General features: G+C 36.7%; 1 protein-coding gene and 1 non-coding gene across 2 annotated transcripts in view; both read left to right on the top strand.

The window, feature by feature from the left end:
• The window catches only part of LOC150096673 (twitchin-like), a 2,440,784-nt gene that overhangs the window by 1,108,026 nt on the left and 1,312,093 nt on the right, over positions 1–20,665 (top strand). The window contains exon 59 of the mRNA XM_090408679.1: positions 10,598–10,900. Coding sequence (XP_090264805.1) covers positions 10,598–10,900 — 303 coding nt within the window. The remainder of the gene's footprint in view (positions 1–10,597; positions 10,901–20,665) is intronic.
• Positions 15,766–15,886, top strand: LOC150096676 (U6atac minor spliceosomal RNA). The gene has a single exon (XR_016549869.1). It is a non-coding gene; the product is annotated as a U6atac minor spliceosomal RNA (small nuclear RNA).

Here is a 20,665-nt window from a genome sequence, read left to right as displayed (position 1 = left end):
AAAACAGGCTATAATAGCCGTAATTATAATAATAGATATAATCTATCATATCGAGAGAGATTTAAGATTCCTTCCTGCCAATTTAGCTGAAAAATACAGATGGAAACTGCCTGTTTACTAAATTCAACCAAAAAATTAAGCAGCAATCTAAACAAAGCGTAAAAATCCCTAAAAAAATAACCATGACATTATTATCACAAAAGCAGATAAAGAGAATGCCACTGTTGTTTTAAATCGGACAACCTACATAGAAAAAATGAACTATTTGGTATCGGACCACAACACCTACCAAATGGTAAATTACAACCCCACGCAACACAACAAAAAGAAAACTACTGAACTACTTAAATCATTTAACACGTGGCCAGAAGAAACAATTAAAAAATTAATACCGCAGTAGGCCCGCGGGCCCAGATTTTATGGCCTGCCAAAAGTACACTAAACAGACACACCATTATGTCCAATTGTGGAAGGAATCGACAGCCCGAATTACCATTCAGCCAAAAAATTAGCGGCCACACTCAAGGTTGGTCATTCCCCTTCCTACATAAAAATACACAACATTTCATAAACAAAATTAAAAACATTACACTCAACGACCAAAATCTATTAGTCAGCTTTGACATAATTTCCCTTTTCACCAATGTCCCAATCAATGATACTATCTTGCTCTTACAGAACATATTTCCACACGACATCATAGCCCTCTTTGCCCATGTACTCCGCTCTGGATATTTCATGTGGCAAAACAATTTTTACCTTCAAAAAGAGGGTACAGCCATGGGCTCACCACTCCCCCCCCCAATAGCGAACTTTTATATGGAAGACTTTGAGCAACGAGCACTAGAGTCGGCGTGCTTAAAGCCAAAAATCTGGCTTAGACACGTCAACAATATTTTCACCATTTGGCCCCACGGCCGCGAAGCACTAAATACATTCCTTAGCCACCTGAACAAACAACACAAATGCATCCAATTCACGATTGAAATAGAAAAAACAACTCTCTTCCGTTCCTAGACACATTTGAGAAGGAGAGACAACCTGAACGAAGACACGTCTTCCTTCAGGTTGTCTCTCCTTCTCAGTTTACCACAAACCTACACACACACAGGCCAGTACATACACAGATCTTCTTATCACCACCCAACACAAAAAGTAGGTTTTATAAGCACCCTTAAACACAGAGCTCAAACTATTTGTTCAAATGAACAAGCTCTTAACCATGAATATGAGACCATCAAACATACCTTTATAAAAAAATGGATACAGTATAAAAACCATTCACAAGATCCTCCACAAAGATACCACTAATAACAAAAAAGATTTCAAGAATGCTATTGCTATATCATATGTTAGAGGCATTTCAGAAAAAAATAGACAGAACACTACACAAATACAACATCAAAACCACCTTCAAGCCCCTGACAAAATTAAGACACCTGCTCAGTTCTTCCAAGGATCCTCTGCCACACCAAGCCCACCCAGGGGTTTACATAATACATTGCACATGTAACATACCATACATAGGGGAAACAGGGTGAACCATCCCAATCAGTAAGGATGAACACAAACAACATATAAAATACCTCCATTTTGGAAAAAACGGCCTTTCTGACCATGCACTCCAAACATACCACAGAATTGATTGGAAAGGTCTAACCACTCCAAGAATATTTGAGCATTTCACATCCTTCCTTGAATTTCCACTCGAACCAGGTTTTGGTGCGGTGTAGGGACTTGGTTCGAGTGGAAATTCAAGGAAGCATGTGAAATGCTCGAGTATTCTCGGAGTGGTTAGACCATCAAACAAATGGTCAAACCACTCCAAGAATGTGGAGGACCCATCTGCGACTTTCATAGCAACCACAAAGAAAAATCTCAATATAAGAAGTGTTTTTTTTTTTTTTTCCCCTGAACATTCAATAGCAACCTGTACTGTACAAATCCAGAAGATAATCATAATATAACAATATGAACTATATAATTCTAGAAGAATCCTAGTACGTGAGGACTTTAGCAGAGTATATTGTAGTTTTTATTGGTATTTTTTTTTTAAATCACTAGAGGGCAGGCTAAGAAAAAAGATTAGTTAACAATGTAGATGTAATTTACCTGTATAGAGTGCAACAACATGTAGCCTGGTTCTTATAAACATGTGTCCTTCTAATGATGACCTCAATACAGGGGTCGAAACATCAAGTTATTATTTTATTATTAATCAGTAAAATAATCTTTTCAACACGTGTGTTTTGTGTCCCTAAATTCATAAATATGAATATCAAGTAGTTTGTTTTATACAGCTGCCTGAAGCAAAAGTGTTGTCTGTCCTTTGAAATGGATAAAATTGAGTATCGTGCAGTTATAAAATTCTTTGTAAAAGAAGGTTTAATGCCAAAAGAAATTCATTCGAAGTTCATAAAAGTTTATGGGCACTCTTCTCCTTCGTTTTAGACAGTTAAGAAATGGGCTGCCGAGTTTAAACATGGCCATAATAGCCTTGAAAATGATCCATGTGAAGGATGTCAAAAAATTGTAACAACACCAAAAATCATTGATCAAGTGCACGATATGGTATTGGATGACTAGCGAGTCTAAGTGTGTGAAATTGCTGAGACCGTTAGCACTTTGAAAGAATGTGTAGGATATATTTTGCATGAAGAATTGCAAATGAAAAACTTTTGTGCAAGGTGCATGCCTCGCTTGTTCACAGCAGATCAAGAACTTACTTGCATGAAAATATCTGAACAGTGCTCGGAGAGCGTTTTAACAGGAATAAAACTGATTTTGTGTGTCGATTTATTACTATGGATGAGACTTGGATTCACCATTATCCACCAGAATCCAAACAGCAGTCAAAACAGTGGACAGAAGCCGGTTGTTCAGTGTCAAAGAAGACAATGTCGGTTCCATCAGCAGGAAAGGTCATAGCATTGGTGTTTTGGGATACTAAAGACATTTTGTTTGTTAATTATCTTGAAAAAGGGTAAAACAATAACCAGGGAATATCATTCCAATCTTTTAACCAGACTAGATGAAAAAATTCGTGAGAAAAGACCCGGTTTGCAGAAGAAAAAAATCATCTTTCATTAGGACAATGCACTTGCCAGCAAAGGTGTTTTGGCAATGGGAAAATAAGGGATCTGCAGTATGAATTGTTGGAACATCCATCCTATTCCCCAGATTTGGCTCCCTTTGACATCTCTCTCTTTCCAAAACTAAAACTATTCCTCGCTGGTAAGTGTTTTTCTTTGAATCAAGAGGTGATTGCAGCTGTAGATGGGTATTTTGCAGATCTTACTGAGAATCACTACATGGATGGGATAATAGGGCTGGAGCATCGCTGGAATAAATGTATTAGTCTTAAAAGGGATTATGTTGATAAATACAAATAGTTTTGAAATTATAGATTCATTTTTTTCATTGTTAGGCCTAGAACTTTTCAGACCACCCTCATACTTTTTTTAATCTTCTGACCTTTGGAATGCATTTAGACATTGCTTCTACTAAATAGTTGTTGAATATCACCCAAGCAGCATTGATCTCCTTTCAACTCACCTCATTCCATGCTACAGATTCAAACTCTCTGCTGAGCTTCTCATGAGCACCATACTTTTAGTTTCACATATACCCTTTATTCACCGAAGTTCTCAAATGGTTGGCAAACACCCAGGTAGTCACTCCATGGTCACTCTCATCAACTGGCGAGAGATTTGACACCGCATTTATAATAACGTCCTCTGATAAGATGATCAAATCCAAGACCATCACTCCTCATGTGACCTCTGTTACATACTGCCTGAAGTAGTTGTCTCCACTCAATATATACTGTGGTAATTAAAATCATCTCTAATTATCATACTTTTCCAATTTCCTTGACTAATTTGCTTATACATTTCCTGGTCACTACTCTCCACATTACCTGGTCTATAGCAACATCCAACAAAGTATTTCATTCTATTCACCTCTATCTCACACCACTACCACTATTTCTCCCTTGCTTCTTTACCTTGTATGGACATACATCTTTTTCTATCACATGTTGCACTCTACCTCCCTTTTAAATCTTTCTTTGTGAAATACATCATATCCTTCCATCTCTGTTCCTGTCAGGTTGTCATCCTCATCCAACCATGTGTCACTTATTCCAATAATTCTTAGCTGAACAAACTCAATCAAAGGAACTATTTAATTTCTCTTGTTTCTGATCCCTCTAACATTCATTCCTGAATCTATAACAATCTTCACCATTTGAAAATTGTTATAGATATTACATGTGACTTCTCCATACTTTCATTAGGCCATTTCTTCTTTTTATCGTTACTTACCCCAGAGCTGTTCAAATCCAATTGTTTTTCCTACATCCCTTTATTACAAATGCATTCACATCAATTTGGAGCATCAACCTTTCTCACATTGCATTCCTCTGCCCATACTGAATCTCTGCATTTCAGTGTTTGTCTTGTGCACTTTTTCTCTCATTCTTTTACTCATGCTACCCACTTCTTAAGTCATAAGCACCACTTCAGTCTCTCCTGCTCTCTCTCACATTGCTTCTTTCTTCATCAGATTCATTCTATGCACACATTACTCTTCCTTCTAGCAGTAGTCTCTCTAAAAGACTCACACCAAAACCATTCAAATACAGTCCGTTACTCTTATACATTTCATTTCTTCCTTCAGACTCAGTCCACACTTTATGAAACTGCACTCTTTTCTCTTTATGCATTCTTCATATCATCACTATCATACCTGGGCAACACACTGACTACCTTTTTTTGCCATGCTATTATCTTTTATCCTTCTCCACAACTTCCTGATATTATCTTATATCCTTCTCCACAACTTCCTGATAACCAATCTTACATTCTCCTTGTTCCCAATCAAGTCATTTGTACCTACTACAACTACTAAATACTTTGCTCGCTTACTCCTTATATCTAACACCTCAGTCACTGCATTCATTTTATCTTTTGGAAAGCAATACTTGTGCATTTTCTTGTTTACCACACCTCTAATAATTGAATCGCCATACAAGCCACTTGCTGGTCTTTCGTTATCATTTTAATACTGACATTATTTTAATTTCATCTTTTTTCACTCTTCCATGCATATCTCCAGTTCTCTTCATTTCACATCATTTAAACCTCATCTCTTCTCATTTTCACCAACTCAGCTTTCAAACCTTTTATGCTGTTGTTCATTCTTGCTGTTTTTCTCCCCAGTCACATGCACGTGTTTGCTGTTAACCCCACTCAGCACCTTATGGTTAAATGCGCTTTGTTTTTCGATATTATTATTTCCTACTTTATCATTAATTTCACTCTGTCTTTCAACATTATTATTGCTTGCTTTATCATCAATCAAAGTTTTTTTCTTGCTCTCACTTCTGCACACTCTCTGAACATTTGCACAATCTTCATCTGTTGTGTTAATTATGATGCCATGTTCCCTAACCATATTCAGACTCATATTTAAGCATGCCTTATGGTTCATCGGAATATTACATTTCCTATGAACCATGCTCGTTCTTTTCTGTTATTCAGCCTCTCATCTTCCCATGCATGCATACATACCGCATTCATGGTACCCCTTACATTTTTGAGTACGCAGTGATTCATTTTCACTGTCACATTGTTTCTATGGGCTAACAAAAACAACGAATTTATGTTAATATCATCTACGAAATTTATCTAAACACTGTATTTCACACTCAAGTATCTCACAGTAATACTTAATCTACAATTTAGACAATATCAACACACATTTAAATATAAAATTTGCTTATCTTGTGGCTGTCCACATGATGATTGATGTTTAACTCACAACACCTAAACTATCCAAGGCAATGCATAATTTGATGCGTTGCCTCTTGTAATAGTCATTTTTTGTCAGCTAACAATATATACAAACACTGGGAATTATATATTTGGTTTAATCCTTTATCCAAGTGTAAGCAAACAAAGTTTGTGTCTGATGTAATTTCAGGACTGGGGCATCTTGTGGCAAAGGTGGTATGACTTCACATCACTTGCCTTAGTATCCCATAATGCAAAGTACATCTCCTTGCAGACATGTATAATGCTATGCATTAAGGGAAGGGTCACTACCCAGACTGGTTTCTTCTCGTCAATAGGAGCCAGACCCAGAGGTGGTGATACCAAGGTGGAAGTAATACAGAAGTCATACTTCCATATACGAGTTACCAAAAGGTGTCACACCTTATTATTAAAATTCTCTGGATTAGAGATAGTTGACGGAAGTTGTTTTCCACTTGATTATGCTATGAATTATATATTTGGTTTAATCCTTTATCCAAGTGTAAGCAAACAAAGTTTGCGCCTGAAATTTTTCAGGACTGGGGCATCTCGTGGTAAAGGTGGTATAAGTTTTGATCACTTGCCTTAGTATCCCATAATGCAAAGCACGTATCCTTATGGGTATGTAAAATGCTATGCTTTGGCAACTGGTATATGGTGATATGACTTCTGCATTACTTCAACCTTGGTATCACCACCTCTGGGTCTGGCTCCCACCAACGAGACCTCAATAAAGGTCAAAACTGGTCTGGTTAGTGACCCTTCCCTTAATGCATAGCATTATACATGTCCACAAGGAGATGTGCTTTGCATTATGGGATACTAAGGCAAGTGACGTGAAGTCATACCACCTTTGCCACGAGTTGTCCCAGTCCTGAAATTACTTCAGGTGCAAACTTTGTTTGATTACACTTGTATAAAGGATTATACCAAATATATAATTCGTAGTATAACCGAGTGGAAAACAACTTCCATATACAAGCACTGTTTATTAATTAGTTATTTTTTGTAACCAATCTGTTCCCCCCCCCCCTTATTTTTTTTTTTAAATTAAGCTGATCCATAAATGTGTTCACGTATAGTAAGAGATTAGATTAGATTATTATATGTAATTCATTTTATACCATACATTTATTGCACCATCCATAATGCCACAATTGTTTTTTAATCACTCCCACACATAAGAAGTCACAATGCCTATAGCAAATAAATGCTATGTGTGAGCTAAGTTATTGGATATTTGTTTGTTTGTAATGAATATATTTGTATTCATGCCTATTCCTTTCCTCCTTGAAATGTATTAGTGATATTCATATACTTCCTGTCTCATTGATGTTAGCTAAATCATAATTCACTACAGATTTAGAAATGTACATATTATTGTTACTAGAGACCTCCAGAATGTTAGGGATGATGCAGGCTGCACATCTTTCTCATCAGCTGTCACACATTCTCTTGAGTTTACACTCTCCACCTCAAAAGATAAAACTATTCTGATCATGCACAACACTACGAGAGAAAAATCTAGCTTTCACTCCTTTCTTGACTTCATTCATTCTCAGTTTCCATGAATGTTCTCTCATCCTCTCTCTCCACCTTCTATAAATTGAAAAATTCCATCTACTGTATATGACCTTTTCAGAAATAGGTCTCTATCACATCACTCCTCTTTCTCCTGTTTATTAATGTGCAGTCTACCCATTCTCAATTGGCTCACATAATCTATATTCCACAATCCCATTATCATTCTCCTTTAACATCTTCCTTTTCAATCTTTCCACAGTATCTGCATCACCTCGAAAACCAGGACACTAGATCTGCTCATATACTCTAGGTGAGGTCATATTAAGTTCTTTTAAATGGACAAAAATTACTTCCTTATCCTTGTGAGTCAACATTCATTTTAGCATACTGTTATCCTGTGTTTTGTACTTGCAGTTGAACATCAGCTTCCTATATATCAAAACTTTGAGATCCCTAGGCTAATCAGTTTTTTCAAGATTGATTCCACCAATATGATAGGCCACTGGAGGTCTCATCGCACAAAGTGCATAAGATTGCATTTACTAATAGTGAACTGGCCTACAATTTAATCCTATTCAAATTATTCTTCAAGCACTGTATATCACTCACATCCTTACCCTGCCTATCTTTCTATCATCTGGGAACAGCTGTATGTGTCTTCTTCAAATCCTTATCGATAAAGTACAGATAACAATGGACCAGGAGATTATGTGTATAACACATATAACACAGTGTGCACACTATTAGTATATACATCACCCAAATATGGACTTGATCTTAAGTATTGGTTATTTATGTATTGGTCTTATCCCTTCATATCCCTTCATACTTAGTTTCTCTAGACGGCACATTGTGAGTCTGTCTTGATATGCCAATAGAAAGCAAGAAATGATAACTTTTGATAACTGATAACTTTCTGTGTAATATGTGGGTATTGCTATGTGATTCAGATGAGATTTAGGCTCACATGTCATGAGAATATGTAAGGAAACTGACAATATCTATGACTAGATTGTTTAACATATGCTTTTACTCTGGTAAGGCCTCAAGGAAGCTACAAGACAGCATAGCTAATTACAGTACCTTAGTAGTAGTGGTGTTAACAATATTGGAAAAATAAGTCAAAGGCAAAACTTACGAATGGATGGAGAGAAATATGATACTTTTGGGAAGATAGCATGGCTTTGTAAAGAGTAGGTCATGCCTTATAATTTACTCACTTTTTATTATAAAGTAACATCTGTGTTGGATAATGGGAATGGCTAGATGATACTGCATTCAATTCTGTATACAGATTGAAACAAATGTGCAGAGATATGTACCAACCTTGCTATATGGATATAAGAGCGACTAATGGACAGATACAAAAGTAGTGTGTGTGTGTGTGTGTGTGTGTGTGTGTGGGTGTATGTGTGGAGGAATAGACTCCATCCCATCCAACAGGGATGGGATAGATTCTATTCTTCCACATACAAGGATGTAATAGAGAGGATCCAGAGGTGAGTTTTAAGATAGTGAGTGGGTTGTAAAATACACCCATTACACACGCGCACACACACACACATAGTTAGATTCAGGGTTTGTGGGTTGCAGAAATTAATAAGCAAAAAGAAGATATATAGGAAGAAAAGTTACTGAAAAGGTTTTATAAGATTAATTCAGAGAAAAAATTTTAGTAATTGACTGGGATGGGGTTGAGCATGGTGTCATCCCTGAAATATGAGTAAGAGTGAAGTTAGTTAGGCAGTTGGGACTAGACTTTTCACTTGGAGGCTGTTGACTGAGTGTAACAGTTACCATTGTCTGTTGTGAGTGCTATGTCAACAAATGAGTTCAAAGAGAGGTATGATCAATATGAACTTCGGACTCCATGAAGATGCCCATGTAATAATAATAATGATATCTATTTCCACTTTAATTAGGCATATTTCTTCTACTCTTATCAAGAGCATTCTTCATTCTCCTGATCTTTTTCTTTAGTATCATCCTAAAATATACCACACACATAATGAATATATAATCCTCATTCAGCTATCCTTCACTTATTTCTATAATTCTTTTGTACAAGCCAACTCATTCAGTGCTATAAATTCTTTCTTCTTATTCTTAATATGTGTTCCATTTGCAAACAAACATAACTTATTTTATAGTATATAATCAGCCTAACCTATGCTACCAATCTGCCTTTACTATTTACTTATTTACTAAAAATAGAGACGTAACCTTTTATGTTTTCTTCTTAGAACATTAACATAAATTTAGTTTAATCCTTTATCCAAGTGTAAGCAAACAAAGTTTGCACCTGAAAGTATCTTCAGGACTGGGGTAAGGTGGTACAACACTGGGCAACTCGTTGCAAAGGTGGAGCAATCTAACATCACTCCTATCTCACTTGGTTAGACTATAAACTAAATCTATTATAGTCTAACCAAGTGAAAAATAAACTTTCAACATCTTTCTCTAAATCCAGAGTAATTTATTAAAAAGGTGGCACACCATTTGGCAACTCCTATAGATAGAGATGACCTTGCTAATGTTTCTGCCTGGTATCTCCTCTTGGGCCTGGCTCCCACTGAAGAGACCTCAATAAAGGTCGAAACTAGTCTGGATAGTGGCCCTTCCCTTAATGCATAACATTAGACACATCCGCAAGGAGATGTGTTTTGCATTATGGGAGATACTGAGATAGGAGTGATGTTAGCTTGCTCCACCTTTACAACGAGTTGCCCTGGTGTTGTACCACCTTACCCCAGTCCTGAAGATACTTTCAGGTGCAAACTTTGTTTGCTCACACTTGGATAAAGGATTAAACTAAATTTATTATAGTATAACCAAGTGAAAAATAAACTTAGAACATTAACAGTTTTATAAAAATTAAGTGGATATTAAATCCAGCATTATTTCAAAGCCAAAATAGAAACTATGAAAGTTCTATATGAAATTTGACCAGAGAGCTTATGGGAATACCCTCACCAATATATCGGCGAGTTTATTTCCGTAAGCTGTCTGTCAAATTTCATATGAAACTTTCATAGTTTCTATTTCAGCTTTGAAATAATGCTGGATTTAATACCTACTTAATTTTTATAAATTTGCATCGCCTAAGTGAAGCTTTTGGCTCTTTATTTTAGTAAATTAAGTCTTATATTGTCAGTTTAACAGCCAGTTTAATTATTCTTCAGTTTTCTTACTTATTATTGTTTTCACAAGAAAGTCATCTGTATTAATAATGGAGTGGAAAAAAAATTATTTTATAGCCAAATCTGGAGCTCCTGGTCGTCCAGAAGTAGTAGATTGGAATAAAGATCATGCAGATTTGAAGTGGACTCCTCCAGATAATACTGGTGGTGCTCCAGTTACATCTTATATAATTGAGAAAAAGGAAAAAGGCAGTCCAAATTGGGAAAAAGCAGCAGAAGTCCCTGGCGACCAATTAAAAGGAACTGCTCCTTTCTTGGATGAAGGAAAAGAATATGAATTTCGTGTAGTTCCAGTTAATAAAGCAGGTCCTGGAGAGCCGAGTCAAGCCTCTAAACCAATTGTTGCTAAACCACGATTTTGTAAGTATGAAATTTTGAAGTGCATGTTATGAGTGTTAGTAGATTATTTCAAGTATTATTTCATTGAGAGACCTGGTAATTTTCCAACTTTTTGAAATTAGTATTTGGAAAATTGAGTTTGAATTGAGTGAAATTTTCAAAATTTTTTGATTTTCATGTGCCGAGAAAAAATTCCTAAACAAAAGCATAATAAATAAATAGGTTAGGTGTCTCTGGAATGTGAGATACAAAAATAGATTGTGAGAATGCAATTTACATAGCCTTGAGAATAGAAAAAGGAAGAGGATACGATTGAGATGTATAAGAAATTGAGATATTCAGATTGAGATGAAATTACTCTTCATATTGAGATATGAAGAGTAATTTCCAAATTATTCTGGAGGTTATTTGTCAAAGAAAAGAGGAGACATTGCTAGAACAAGAGACTATCCTGAAGGCTGTATGAGGAATCCTGAGAGTATGGTAAGTGTGGAAACTGTGAATGGGTTTCAGGCAGAGTTTAATGATCTTTTTGTGTGAGATTGTGGACCTGCATGGATGCACTTTTGACTTCATGGAGGTCTGATATTAATAGTAACTTTTTGATATATTTTAATCTAACCAGAGTTTATTATTATTATTAATTATTATAAATGCCAGCCTGGTTGGCCAAGTGGTTAGCTTATCTGCTCTCCAGCGAAAAGGCTGCAGTTTCAAATCCCATGGTGGGCATGGATGTCTGTGATTGTCTGTGAAAATACCAGTGGCGGTGGTGGGTTCAGATGGCATTGTTGTAGTTGCAGTTCATTGTTGTTGGTGGATTTGAGTGTAACCACTCAAATTCACCAACAATTTGAGACAGAGAGTTGTTGAATAGGTACCCTCTCTTAACGAGTCTTTGGACTCCTGGAGGTGTCACATAATAATAATAATTATGATGATGATTCAGACCTATATGAAATCACAAGACTCATCATGCATAGCCCATCCTAGAAAACACAAAGTCTATCATACCACTCCTTGAACTCATTGACCATTTGTACGCTTACCAATTTATCAGGCAATGCATTCCACTTAATTTCCTTTTGAAACTTCCAGGAATGGTACCTTGTCCTTGCTCCTTTCCCCTGTTCCACCAAATGAAAGATCTCTTCAGTGTCAACCCTGTAACTACCTCTAAACAGTTTAAAAGTCTCAATCATATCGTGTCTCCTTTTTGTATATACCAAGTTCTGCATTCCAAATTCCCCCAGCCGATCCTCATAACCAACACTGTATAGTCTGCCTCTGTATCCTTTCCACAATTAATTTATCCATTTCAAATCATGGGGAACAAATTTACGCAAAATAGTCCAAGTGTGGTCTCATCAGGGCTTTATACAATGGAATGACAATTGCAGGCGTAGACTTCTGTGGCTAATTGGTTGAAAAGATGTATTTCGGTGATTACACCACATTTTTTATTATTCAGTTATACAAAATACTGAAATAATAGTTCTCGACAAGTTTCGTAAATCATAGGATTTACATCATCAGGGGGTAAATAGTATAACTTAAAGTTTAACACGTTCGCTGCCACGCTACTTTGGCATGGTCTGTTTCCCTACGCCGAGCTGTTTTACTTCTTCAAGGTCAGTACGATAATCTCGTTACCGGAGGTAAACAACCTACGAGTATATTCGTAGTTGGCTTGTACAGAGCATATACGATATATGAGAATACACAGTTTTGAAGCTAGCCCCACAAGCCAAGCATTTTCACTTCTTCAAGGTCACTACAATAATCTCGTTCCCGGCGGTAAGCGTCCTACGAGTATACTCGTAGCTGGCTTGTGAAGCAGGATTACCCACTACGAGTATACTCGTAGTTGGCAGCGAACGTGTTAAACAAGAGAATTAATAAATACAAATCATAACCATCTGGCTATTCATAAACTCAAAAAACAGAATGCAGATATAAAATGTTATTGACGTTGAACAATACTGGACAATGTCGTGTTCTTGTTCTCTTGAATACAGTCCGAGCTCAGATTGAGGTAGATTTTTTATTAGAGCTGACCACACTTGATGGAGAATTAAACCTTGATTTTTATTACATTGGGTTGAGTTTTTTAGCATATTAGTAGCTTCTTTAAATTTTCTTATATAACTGTTGTTTTCTATGTATGACATCGTCGTTTTTTGCCAGAGTACATCGTGTCCAGTGGAAGTGGTATGGAAAGCATGATCTGGAGAAATACACATTGCTTAACACCAAAAAGACGTACAATACAAAAGAGAACAAAAAACGGGTCTTGCTTTCCATACCACTTCCACTGGACACGATGTACTCTGGCAAAAAAATGACGATGTCATACATAGAAAACAACAGTTATATAAGAAAATTTAAAGAAGCTGCTAATATGCTAAAAAACCTAACCCAATGCAATAAAAATCAAGGTTTAATTCTCCATCAAGTGTGGCCAGCTCTAATAAAAAATCTACCTCAATCTGAGCTCGGACTGTATGACGTGACATTGTCCAGTATTGTTCAACGTCAATAACGTTTTATATCTACATTCTGTTTTTTGAGTTTATGAATAGCCAGACGGTTATGATTTGTATTTATTAATTCTCTTGTTTAAACTTTAAGTTATACTATTTACCCCCTGAAGATGTAAATCCTATGATTTCCGAAACTTGTTGGGAATTATTATTTCAGTATTTTGTATAACTGAATAATAAAAAATGTAGTGTAATCACCAAAATATATCTTTTGGAATGGCAATTGTTTTATCTCTTCAGGTCAGCATCAGTATTGCAGCAATCCTCTGGGTTATCTTCATCACCTTTGCAATATGTTCCCTGATTTTCTGGTTTCTATGAATCATCACCCTAGATCCCTTGCCTTCCTCACTTCCTGCATTACTGAGATCCCTCATTCATTTGCCCATCTCTCCAGTTTATTCACATGCTCTTTCAGGGCTACCACATCTGCACTATTACTAATAACCCTTCACAGTTTCACATCATCTGCAAACAACTGAATATGCACCTGCAATTCATTAAAAATGTCACTGGTATAAATGCTAAACAATACAGGTCCCAGTACTGAGCCCTGTGGGATCCCACTTGTAACCTTCTGCCTCCTTGATACTACTTTCCCATACACAACTCTCTGATAGCCAGTCACAAATCCAGTTCACTAACCTGACATCTAAACCCATGTGCTGCAACTTAAATATCAGCTTATCATGTGGTACCTGTCAAATACCCTCTAAAATAAAAAAAAAATTGCAGAATATGACTTTCTCTCATCAACTGCTCTTGTCACTCCAAGATCTTAACTACTGATGAAATACAAACTAGTCTATAGTTTGACACTTCTAGTCTGCTACCACCCTTATGCAATGGCACTATCGTATCCTCCTTCCACTCCTTAGATACCTTTCCCATGATCAGACTTTGATTGAAAATCCATGTCAAGGGATCTGTCAGTGCTTTAGCACATTCTCTGAAAACCTATGGTGAAATCTGATTCAGTCTCACTGGTTTATTGACATCCGGAGTACTCAGCATTTGAAACACACTCTCCTCTTGCACTTCTAAACCTCAAAACTACCCTGTCCCTCTATTATTAAAATGTACTTTTCCAGGATGACATACCCTAATAAAGTGTTCATTGAACAACTCCACTATGTCCTTTGCATCAGTCACTCTATTCCCATTTTTATCCCATAATGTCATTCTTCCACAATCATTACTCCTCTTCCTACTGGCCGCATACTTTCTTTGGATCTCAGGGCAAATCTCTTCTCATATTTCACTCTCCTAGCTGGAGTCTTTTATTCTTAATACATCTGCTTACCACCCTTTAATTCCATATGGGCCATGCAGTTAGCCTATTGGCTATGCCTTCACAACTACATGCCTGGGGAAGGAGTGTCCTAGGTTCAATTCTTGTAGACGACGTGAGGAGCTTAAGGATCTTTCTCAGCCATACCCAAGTTAGCTGGTCTTGGGCATGGACAGCAGATTTTTTCCCCCCAGTTTATCTGGGGTTTTTCATCCTGCAAGCAGGCAAACCGGCCCTGTGAACACACACAGCCACAGTCATAGGATATAGCACTTAATCCGTCATCAGTAGGGCTCAATCAGTCCTAAAGGGGCAATCAAGGAACACGGGGAACCCCCCACACGAATAAGTAAGTTCCGTATGAATCCTTATATGTCTTCCTTGATCTCTTTTTTTTATCTTCAGTTCCTGTTTGATATTGTTTGTCACCCACTTTACAACAAATTGTGTTTTCTTTACTTATGGTATGCAGCTTGCTATTGCTGCTAAGAAATATTCAAACCAATTTTGTATTTTATAATATTTTATAATTATTTTATATATATTTATAACATATATTGTAATATTTCATAATTTTATAATATTTTAAAAATATTCTAAGCAATAATTTTAACCACTAAGCTTAAAATCCAAATGTTGAAAAGGTTTCTTGAAATCTCTGGTTAAAATTACATATTTAAAATCTTTAAAAAAATGCAATGTCCTTCTGTCCATAAGATATAATCCATTCAAATTTGAACTGTGTCTAGAAATCAAATTTTTAATTAAGTCAGTATCTTAGTTTCACTATACTTCACAGTTTTTGGACCTGTATGTAGTTGGAATGTATAATTATACTAAGTTAGCACATTTCATACTATAATAAAGAGATATACTATAATAAACTCTGAAATTTTCTGTCTCTCAAAATCATTGATGAAACATTATTCGGAAGATTTTTAATGTTCTTGGAGATTTGTGTCTCATTACAGCGAGGCAAATGACTTTTTATATATTTCAGAAACTGTCATAGGCTCTATTTGATAGAAGGCACATATTGATCATAAATCTTGTACTTGTATGAAAGAAAAGAAGGCCAGCACACTCCTTGCCAAGGATGCTCTGCCTCAACCTAATACACATAAGGTTTTCAGTGACTGTCACTTATTCCAGAGTGCTTAGCTAATTTTTAATTTCTACAGGAGAACTGATGGGGACTTTGAATGTATGAAGTGAGTTTGATGGATGAAAAACTGTATGTAATGGGGATGATTTGAATGGATTTGGATTTAGGTGTCTTGAGAAAGTACACTGAGAGGTTATAAGTTCAAAGTCAGGGAGACTATAGTATTTAGTGGGAGACATGGGCAAGTGGGGCTACAGGAATATGAATGGAATTTTGAAAAAAATTCCATTCATAAGACTGCCATGATCAGACCACATGTGGATTATTTTGCTGAAGTCTTATCATGAGGATTTGAAGGAGGAAGAACCTTCAGATATCAGTAACAAAAATGACATCAGAATTATTGAATTGTGGTTATCAGGCCACATTAAAGGCATGTATTCTGTAAAATGTGATGGATAGAAAATGAAGTGGCAATATGATTGAATTGTTTGTACAGTTGACAGGTATTTAACAGATGGATAGGAAGAAATCTGTATGGAAGAACAATGAGAAAACAGGAGCATTCTTTTAAGTTTTGCAAGAGAGTGTTGGTTAGAGAGCAAGAAATAATTAAAAAAAAATTTTTTTTTATGAGGAATGGTAGGATTGGAAGGAAAGAATGTATTGCCTTAGAGTGTTATTTTCCAAAGCATAGTCTATGTTATCCTTCTGAATTTTTTTATTTTTATTTACTTTCATATTTTTGTCATGGATAAGTGCAGATCTAATCTATTATATAATTAATTTTTCAATAAATACAAAACTAAAGGAAGTTTTAAGCCCAGCACGTCTTTTGGAATGTATTGACTGACCTCCATTAGCTTGCATCCGGAGTTTAATTTGAAATAGCTCGAAGAGTCAGAACTATTTACAAAATTTCAGGATTATTTGTATCCTAAATTGTAACAGTCTTCAGTGTGTATTTCACTGCCCATGCATGCATCTAATGTGTTTTCAGCACTTGTTGACTTTAAAACAAAACACGAAACTGTTTTCTTGGTGTGGAGCCATCTACAGCTAAAAATAACAATTATAGAACCAGATTTCATCAAACTGACTTCTTCCCAAATGAAACAATTTCATTCATCTCATTAAAATCATTTATTATTCAGAAAATATAAATATCATAATTTTTCATAATAAAGACCTTATTTTGGAAGTTACAAAATTACCTTCAACAGATATCATCTCCCTAATAAGATTAATCACAGCAAGTATCTCCATACCTCTTTTCCCTAGGCATTCATAATTTTTGTTTCTGCTGTGTGCACAATGGATTTGTACAACTAAAATGCATTTAATAATTCAAAAAACTGTTTCACATGCCCGTAATTTATTATAATGGAAATGTTAAAAAAGAAATACCTTTATAATTATTTGTGTTTGAAATAATTATTATTAGAACTATTCCTAAATTGCCTTTCCCTGAGAATGGATACCAGTGTTACTAAAATTTTAAAAGGAGTATGTAAGTACAGAAAGTTTGGAAATCACTACAATAGACAGTTGGGTGAGCAGACAGTAAATGAGTTTACAGAGTAGTATGATATGCTTTGAATTGTTTGAAGTGGGTCTCCTGTGATGCGTAACACAATCTCATGGAGTTCTTGAATGATAATTATGATTATTTGAAGGAGGGTAATTATTCTGGGGGATTTCAACTATGGTAACATTGATTGGAAGGAGGAGAGGACACATGTGAGGAAGGAAATGGATTTTATTCAATTATTAAGGGATAACTATCTGAGACAGCATGTAATTGAAAATACTAGGGGTGTGAGAGTGCTTGACCTGGTAATTATTATTATTATTATTATTACAAAAACCTCCATGGAGTCAAAGACTCATTGTGGGAGGTCCACTGTTATACACACAGTTTATCATACTGTGCCTTAAATATATTCACTGTCTCTGCACACACCACACTCTCGGGCAAAGCATTCCAATCACTCACCACTCTCCATGCAAAAAACCTGCTCCTCACTCCCTTGCTCACACCCTCCTTATACAGCTTCCAGGAATGACCTCTTGTTCTCCTGCTATCCTCACCCATTCTGTGCAAAACCTCCCCGACGTTAATCTGGTAATAACCACTCAACAGCTTATATGTCTCAATCATATCTCCCCTCCTCCTTCTATCCACCAATTTCTGCAAATTGCATTTTGTCAATCTGTCTTCATACTCTACATTCCAGAGACCAGAAACCACCTTAGTCAATCGCCTCTGAACTTTTTCCAACGCAATTTCATCTTTTTGAAAACCAGGTGACCAGATCTGTGCACAGTAATCTATGTGTCCTGATCAAAGCCTTATACAAAGGAACCATAACATCCTTACTTCTACAAGTCAATGTCCTCCGCATCATTCCCATTATCCGCTGTGTTGTCTTCATTTTAGCAACATGTCCTCGAAATTTTAGGTCCTTGTCTACAATCACTCCCAGATCTCTCATTTCCTCTACCTCTTCCAAGATATTCGCACCGATTGTGTACTTTACATCCCATCTCTGCTTCCCAAATTTCAAAACCTTACACTTTGAGACATTGAATTGACATCCCCACTTATTTACCCATTCAGACAGTGTATTCAAGTCCTCTTGCAAAGCTACAGCATCCACACTACTCCTGATAGCTCTGCCCAACTTTGCATCATCTGCAAACAACTGCACATCACCATTCAGACCTCTCCAGATATCATTTACATACAAATTAAACAGCAATGGACCCAAAACAGACCCTTGAGGTACACCACTAGTAACTTTCCTCTTCTGCGATATCGCTCCTCCATAGACAACTCGCTGATACCTATCAGACAACCAATCTCCAATCCAGTGAACCAATCTACTGTTCAGCCCCATCCGTTCCAATTTAATTACCAGCTTGTCATGTGGCAATTTATCAAACGCCTTTGCAAAATCTAAATATACCACTGTATATGCAATACCCTTATCCAACGCATTTGTCACTTTATTATAAAAAGTAAGCAGGTTGCTAAAGCATGATTTTCCTTTAGTAAATCCATGCTGGCCACCAAAGAGTATTTTTCTGTTGTCAACCCAATTCTGAACTTTATTCCTAACTAACTTCTCTAATACCTTGACCACAACTCCAGACACACAGACTGGTCTATAATTCAAAGCCTTACTCTTATCACCTCCCTTATGAATTGGAACAATTTTACCTTCTTTCCACTCTTTTGGAACTTGACCCAGTGAGAGACTCATGTTGAAAAGATATACAAAAGCTGTTGTTAACTCTCTGGCACATTCCCTCAAGACACGTGGTGAAATAGCATCAAGTCCCACAGCCTTATTTACATCAAGTCTATTCAATTCCTCATATACCTCCTGTTCACTTACTAACAGTTCCTCCTCCTCCTCTTCTCCCACAACTTTCAAGTTCTGCATGATGTCACATTCGCAAGAGTGAAATACCTTTAGAAATTGCTCATTAAATATCTCAACTATATCCTCTGCAGCGGTTATCATTCCTCCGTTTTCACCAATCAATCCCATTCTACCATAATCATTCTTTCTTCTACTGGCGACATATCGAAAAAACTCCTTAGGATTTTTTTTTGGCCGCTTTAGCTAACTGCTGCTCATACTGCATTTTTGCTACCTTATCAAGCTAGTCACCTTCCTCGCCTGCTCTTTGTACTTCTCATGCAACTGGTTGTTATATATACTCATTTTGTGTTTCTTCCATAATACCTTCTTCTTCCATATTGCATACCTTATCTCTTGATTCATCCATTTTACACCCACTCTGTTTACCCTCTTGACCCTCGGAATACACTCTGATATTGCCTCCACCAAATAGTTCTTGAGTATGGCCCAAGCAGCATTGATATCCTTTCCATCCAGCATCTGAGAATTTGACTGTAATGAATATGACCATGTTGCCACCTATTGGTGAGAGTGATCATAAGGGCTTGACCTGGGAGGTGGCTAAAGGTGTGGAATTTTTGATTAAGACAGGGTATATGTGGAATTACCATGCTGGCAAGTTTGACAAGCTTAGGAGATTGCTTGGATCAGTGCCATAGCATGTACAACTGCAAGGGCTGGACATCGATAGAGCATGGAAAGTGGTCAAGGAGCATTTACAGGAGGTTATGACCGATTGTATACCTAGGGTCAGAATAGTAAAACAAGTAGGGGTTAAATGGATGAATAACGCCATTAAGATTGAGCTGCAAAAAAAGAAACAACGTGGAGGGAATTTAAAGAAAGGGGTGACCTGCAGGCAAACGAACGGTATAAAGTGCAGGCCAGAAGGGTAACGAGTGTGGTAAAAACAGCAAAAGCCGATTATGAAAGGAAACTAGCTATGCAAGCAAAAGAGAATCCCAAACGGTTCTTTCAATATGCTGCAAGCAGGGAAAAAACTGTACATGGCAAAACGATTTTAAGGAATGACGACGGTAAGGAGGTCATGAACAAGTCGATATAATGGAGTTACTGAGCGCGCACTTTGCAAAAGTATATCATCCAGGTGGTGACATTGAAAAAATGAAGGAACCATTAGTTTATACGGGAATTATGATGAATGAAGTGGAGGTGAATAGTCTATTACAGAACCTTAATGTGAATATATCTGTGGGATTGGATGGTATACTGGCACGGGTCTTACGTGAAGAGGCTAAGGAATTATCAGTGCCCTTGGCCATGTTGTTTAATCTGAGTCTCGGGTCTGGTTTAGTCCCGAAGGTGTGGAAAGAGGGGAAAATAGTTTCACTGCATAAAGGAGGATCCAAGACTATGGTGGCAAATTACCAACCGATCAGCATATCAGGAGTCATT

Source organism: Typopeltis vanoorti, chromosome 18 (genome assembly GCF_054136105.1).
Source record: "Typopeltis vanoorti isolate ZY-2024b chromosome 18, IOZ_Tvanoo_1.0, whole genome shotgun sequence".
NCBI classification, from domain to species: Eukaryota; Metazoa; Arthropoda; class Arachnida; order Uropygi; family Thelyphonidae; genus Typopeltis; species Typopeltis vanoorti.
This window is presented reverse-complemented; position numbering and strand designations above follow the sequence as displayed.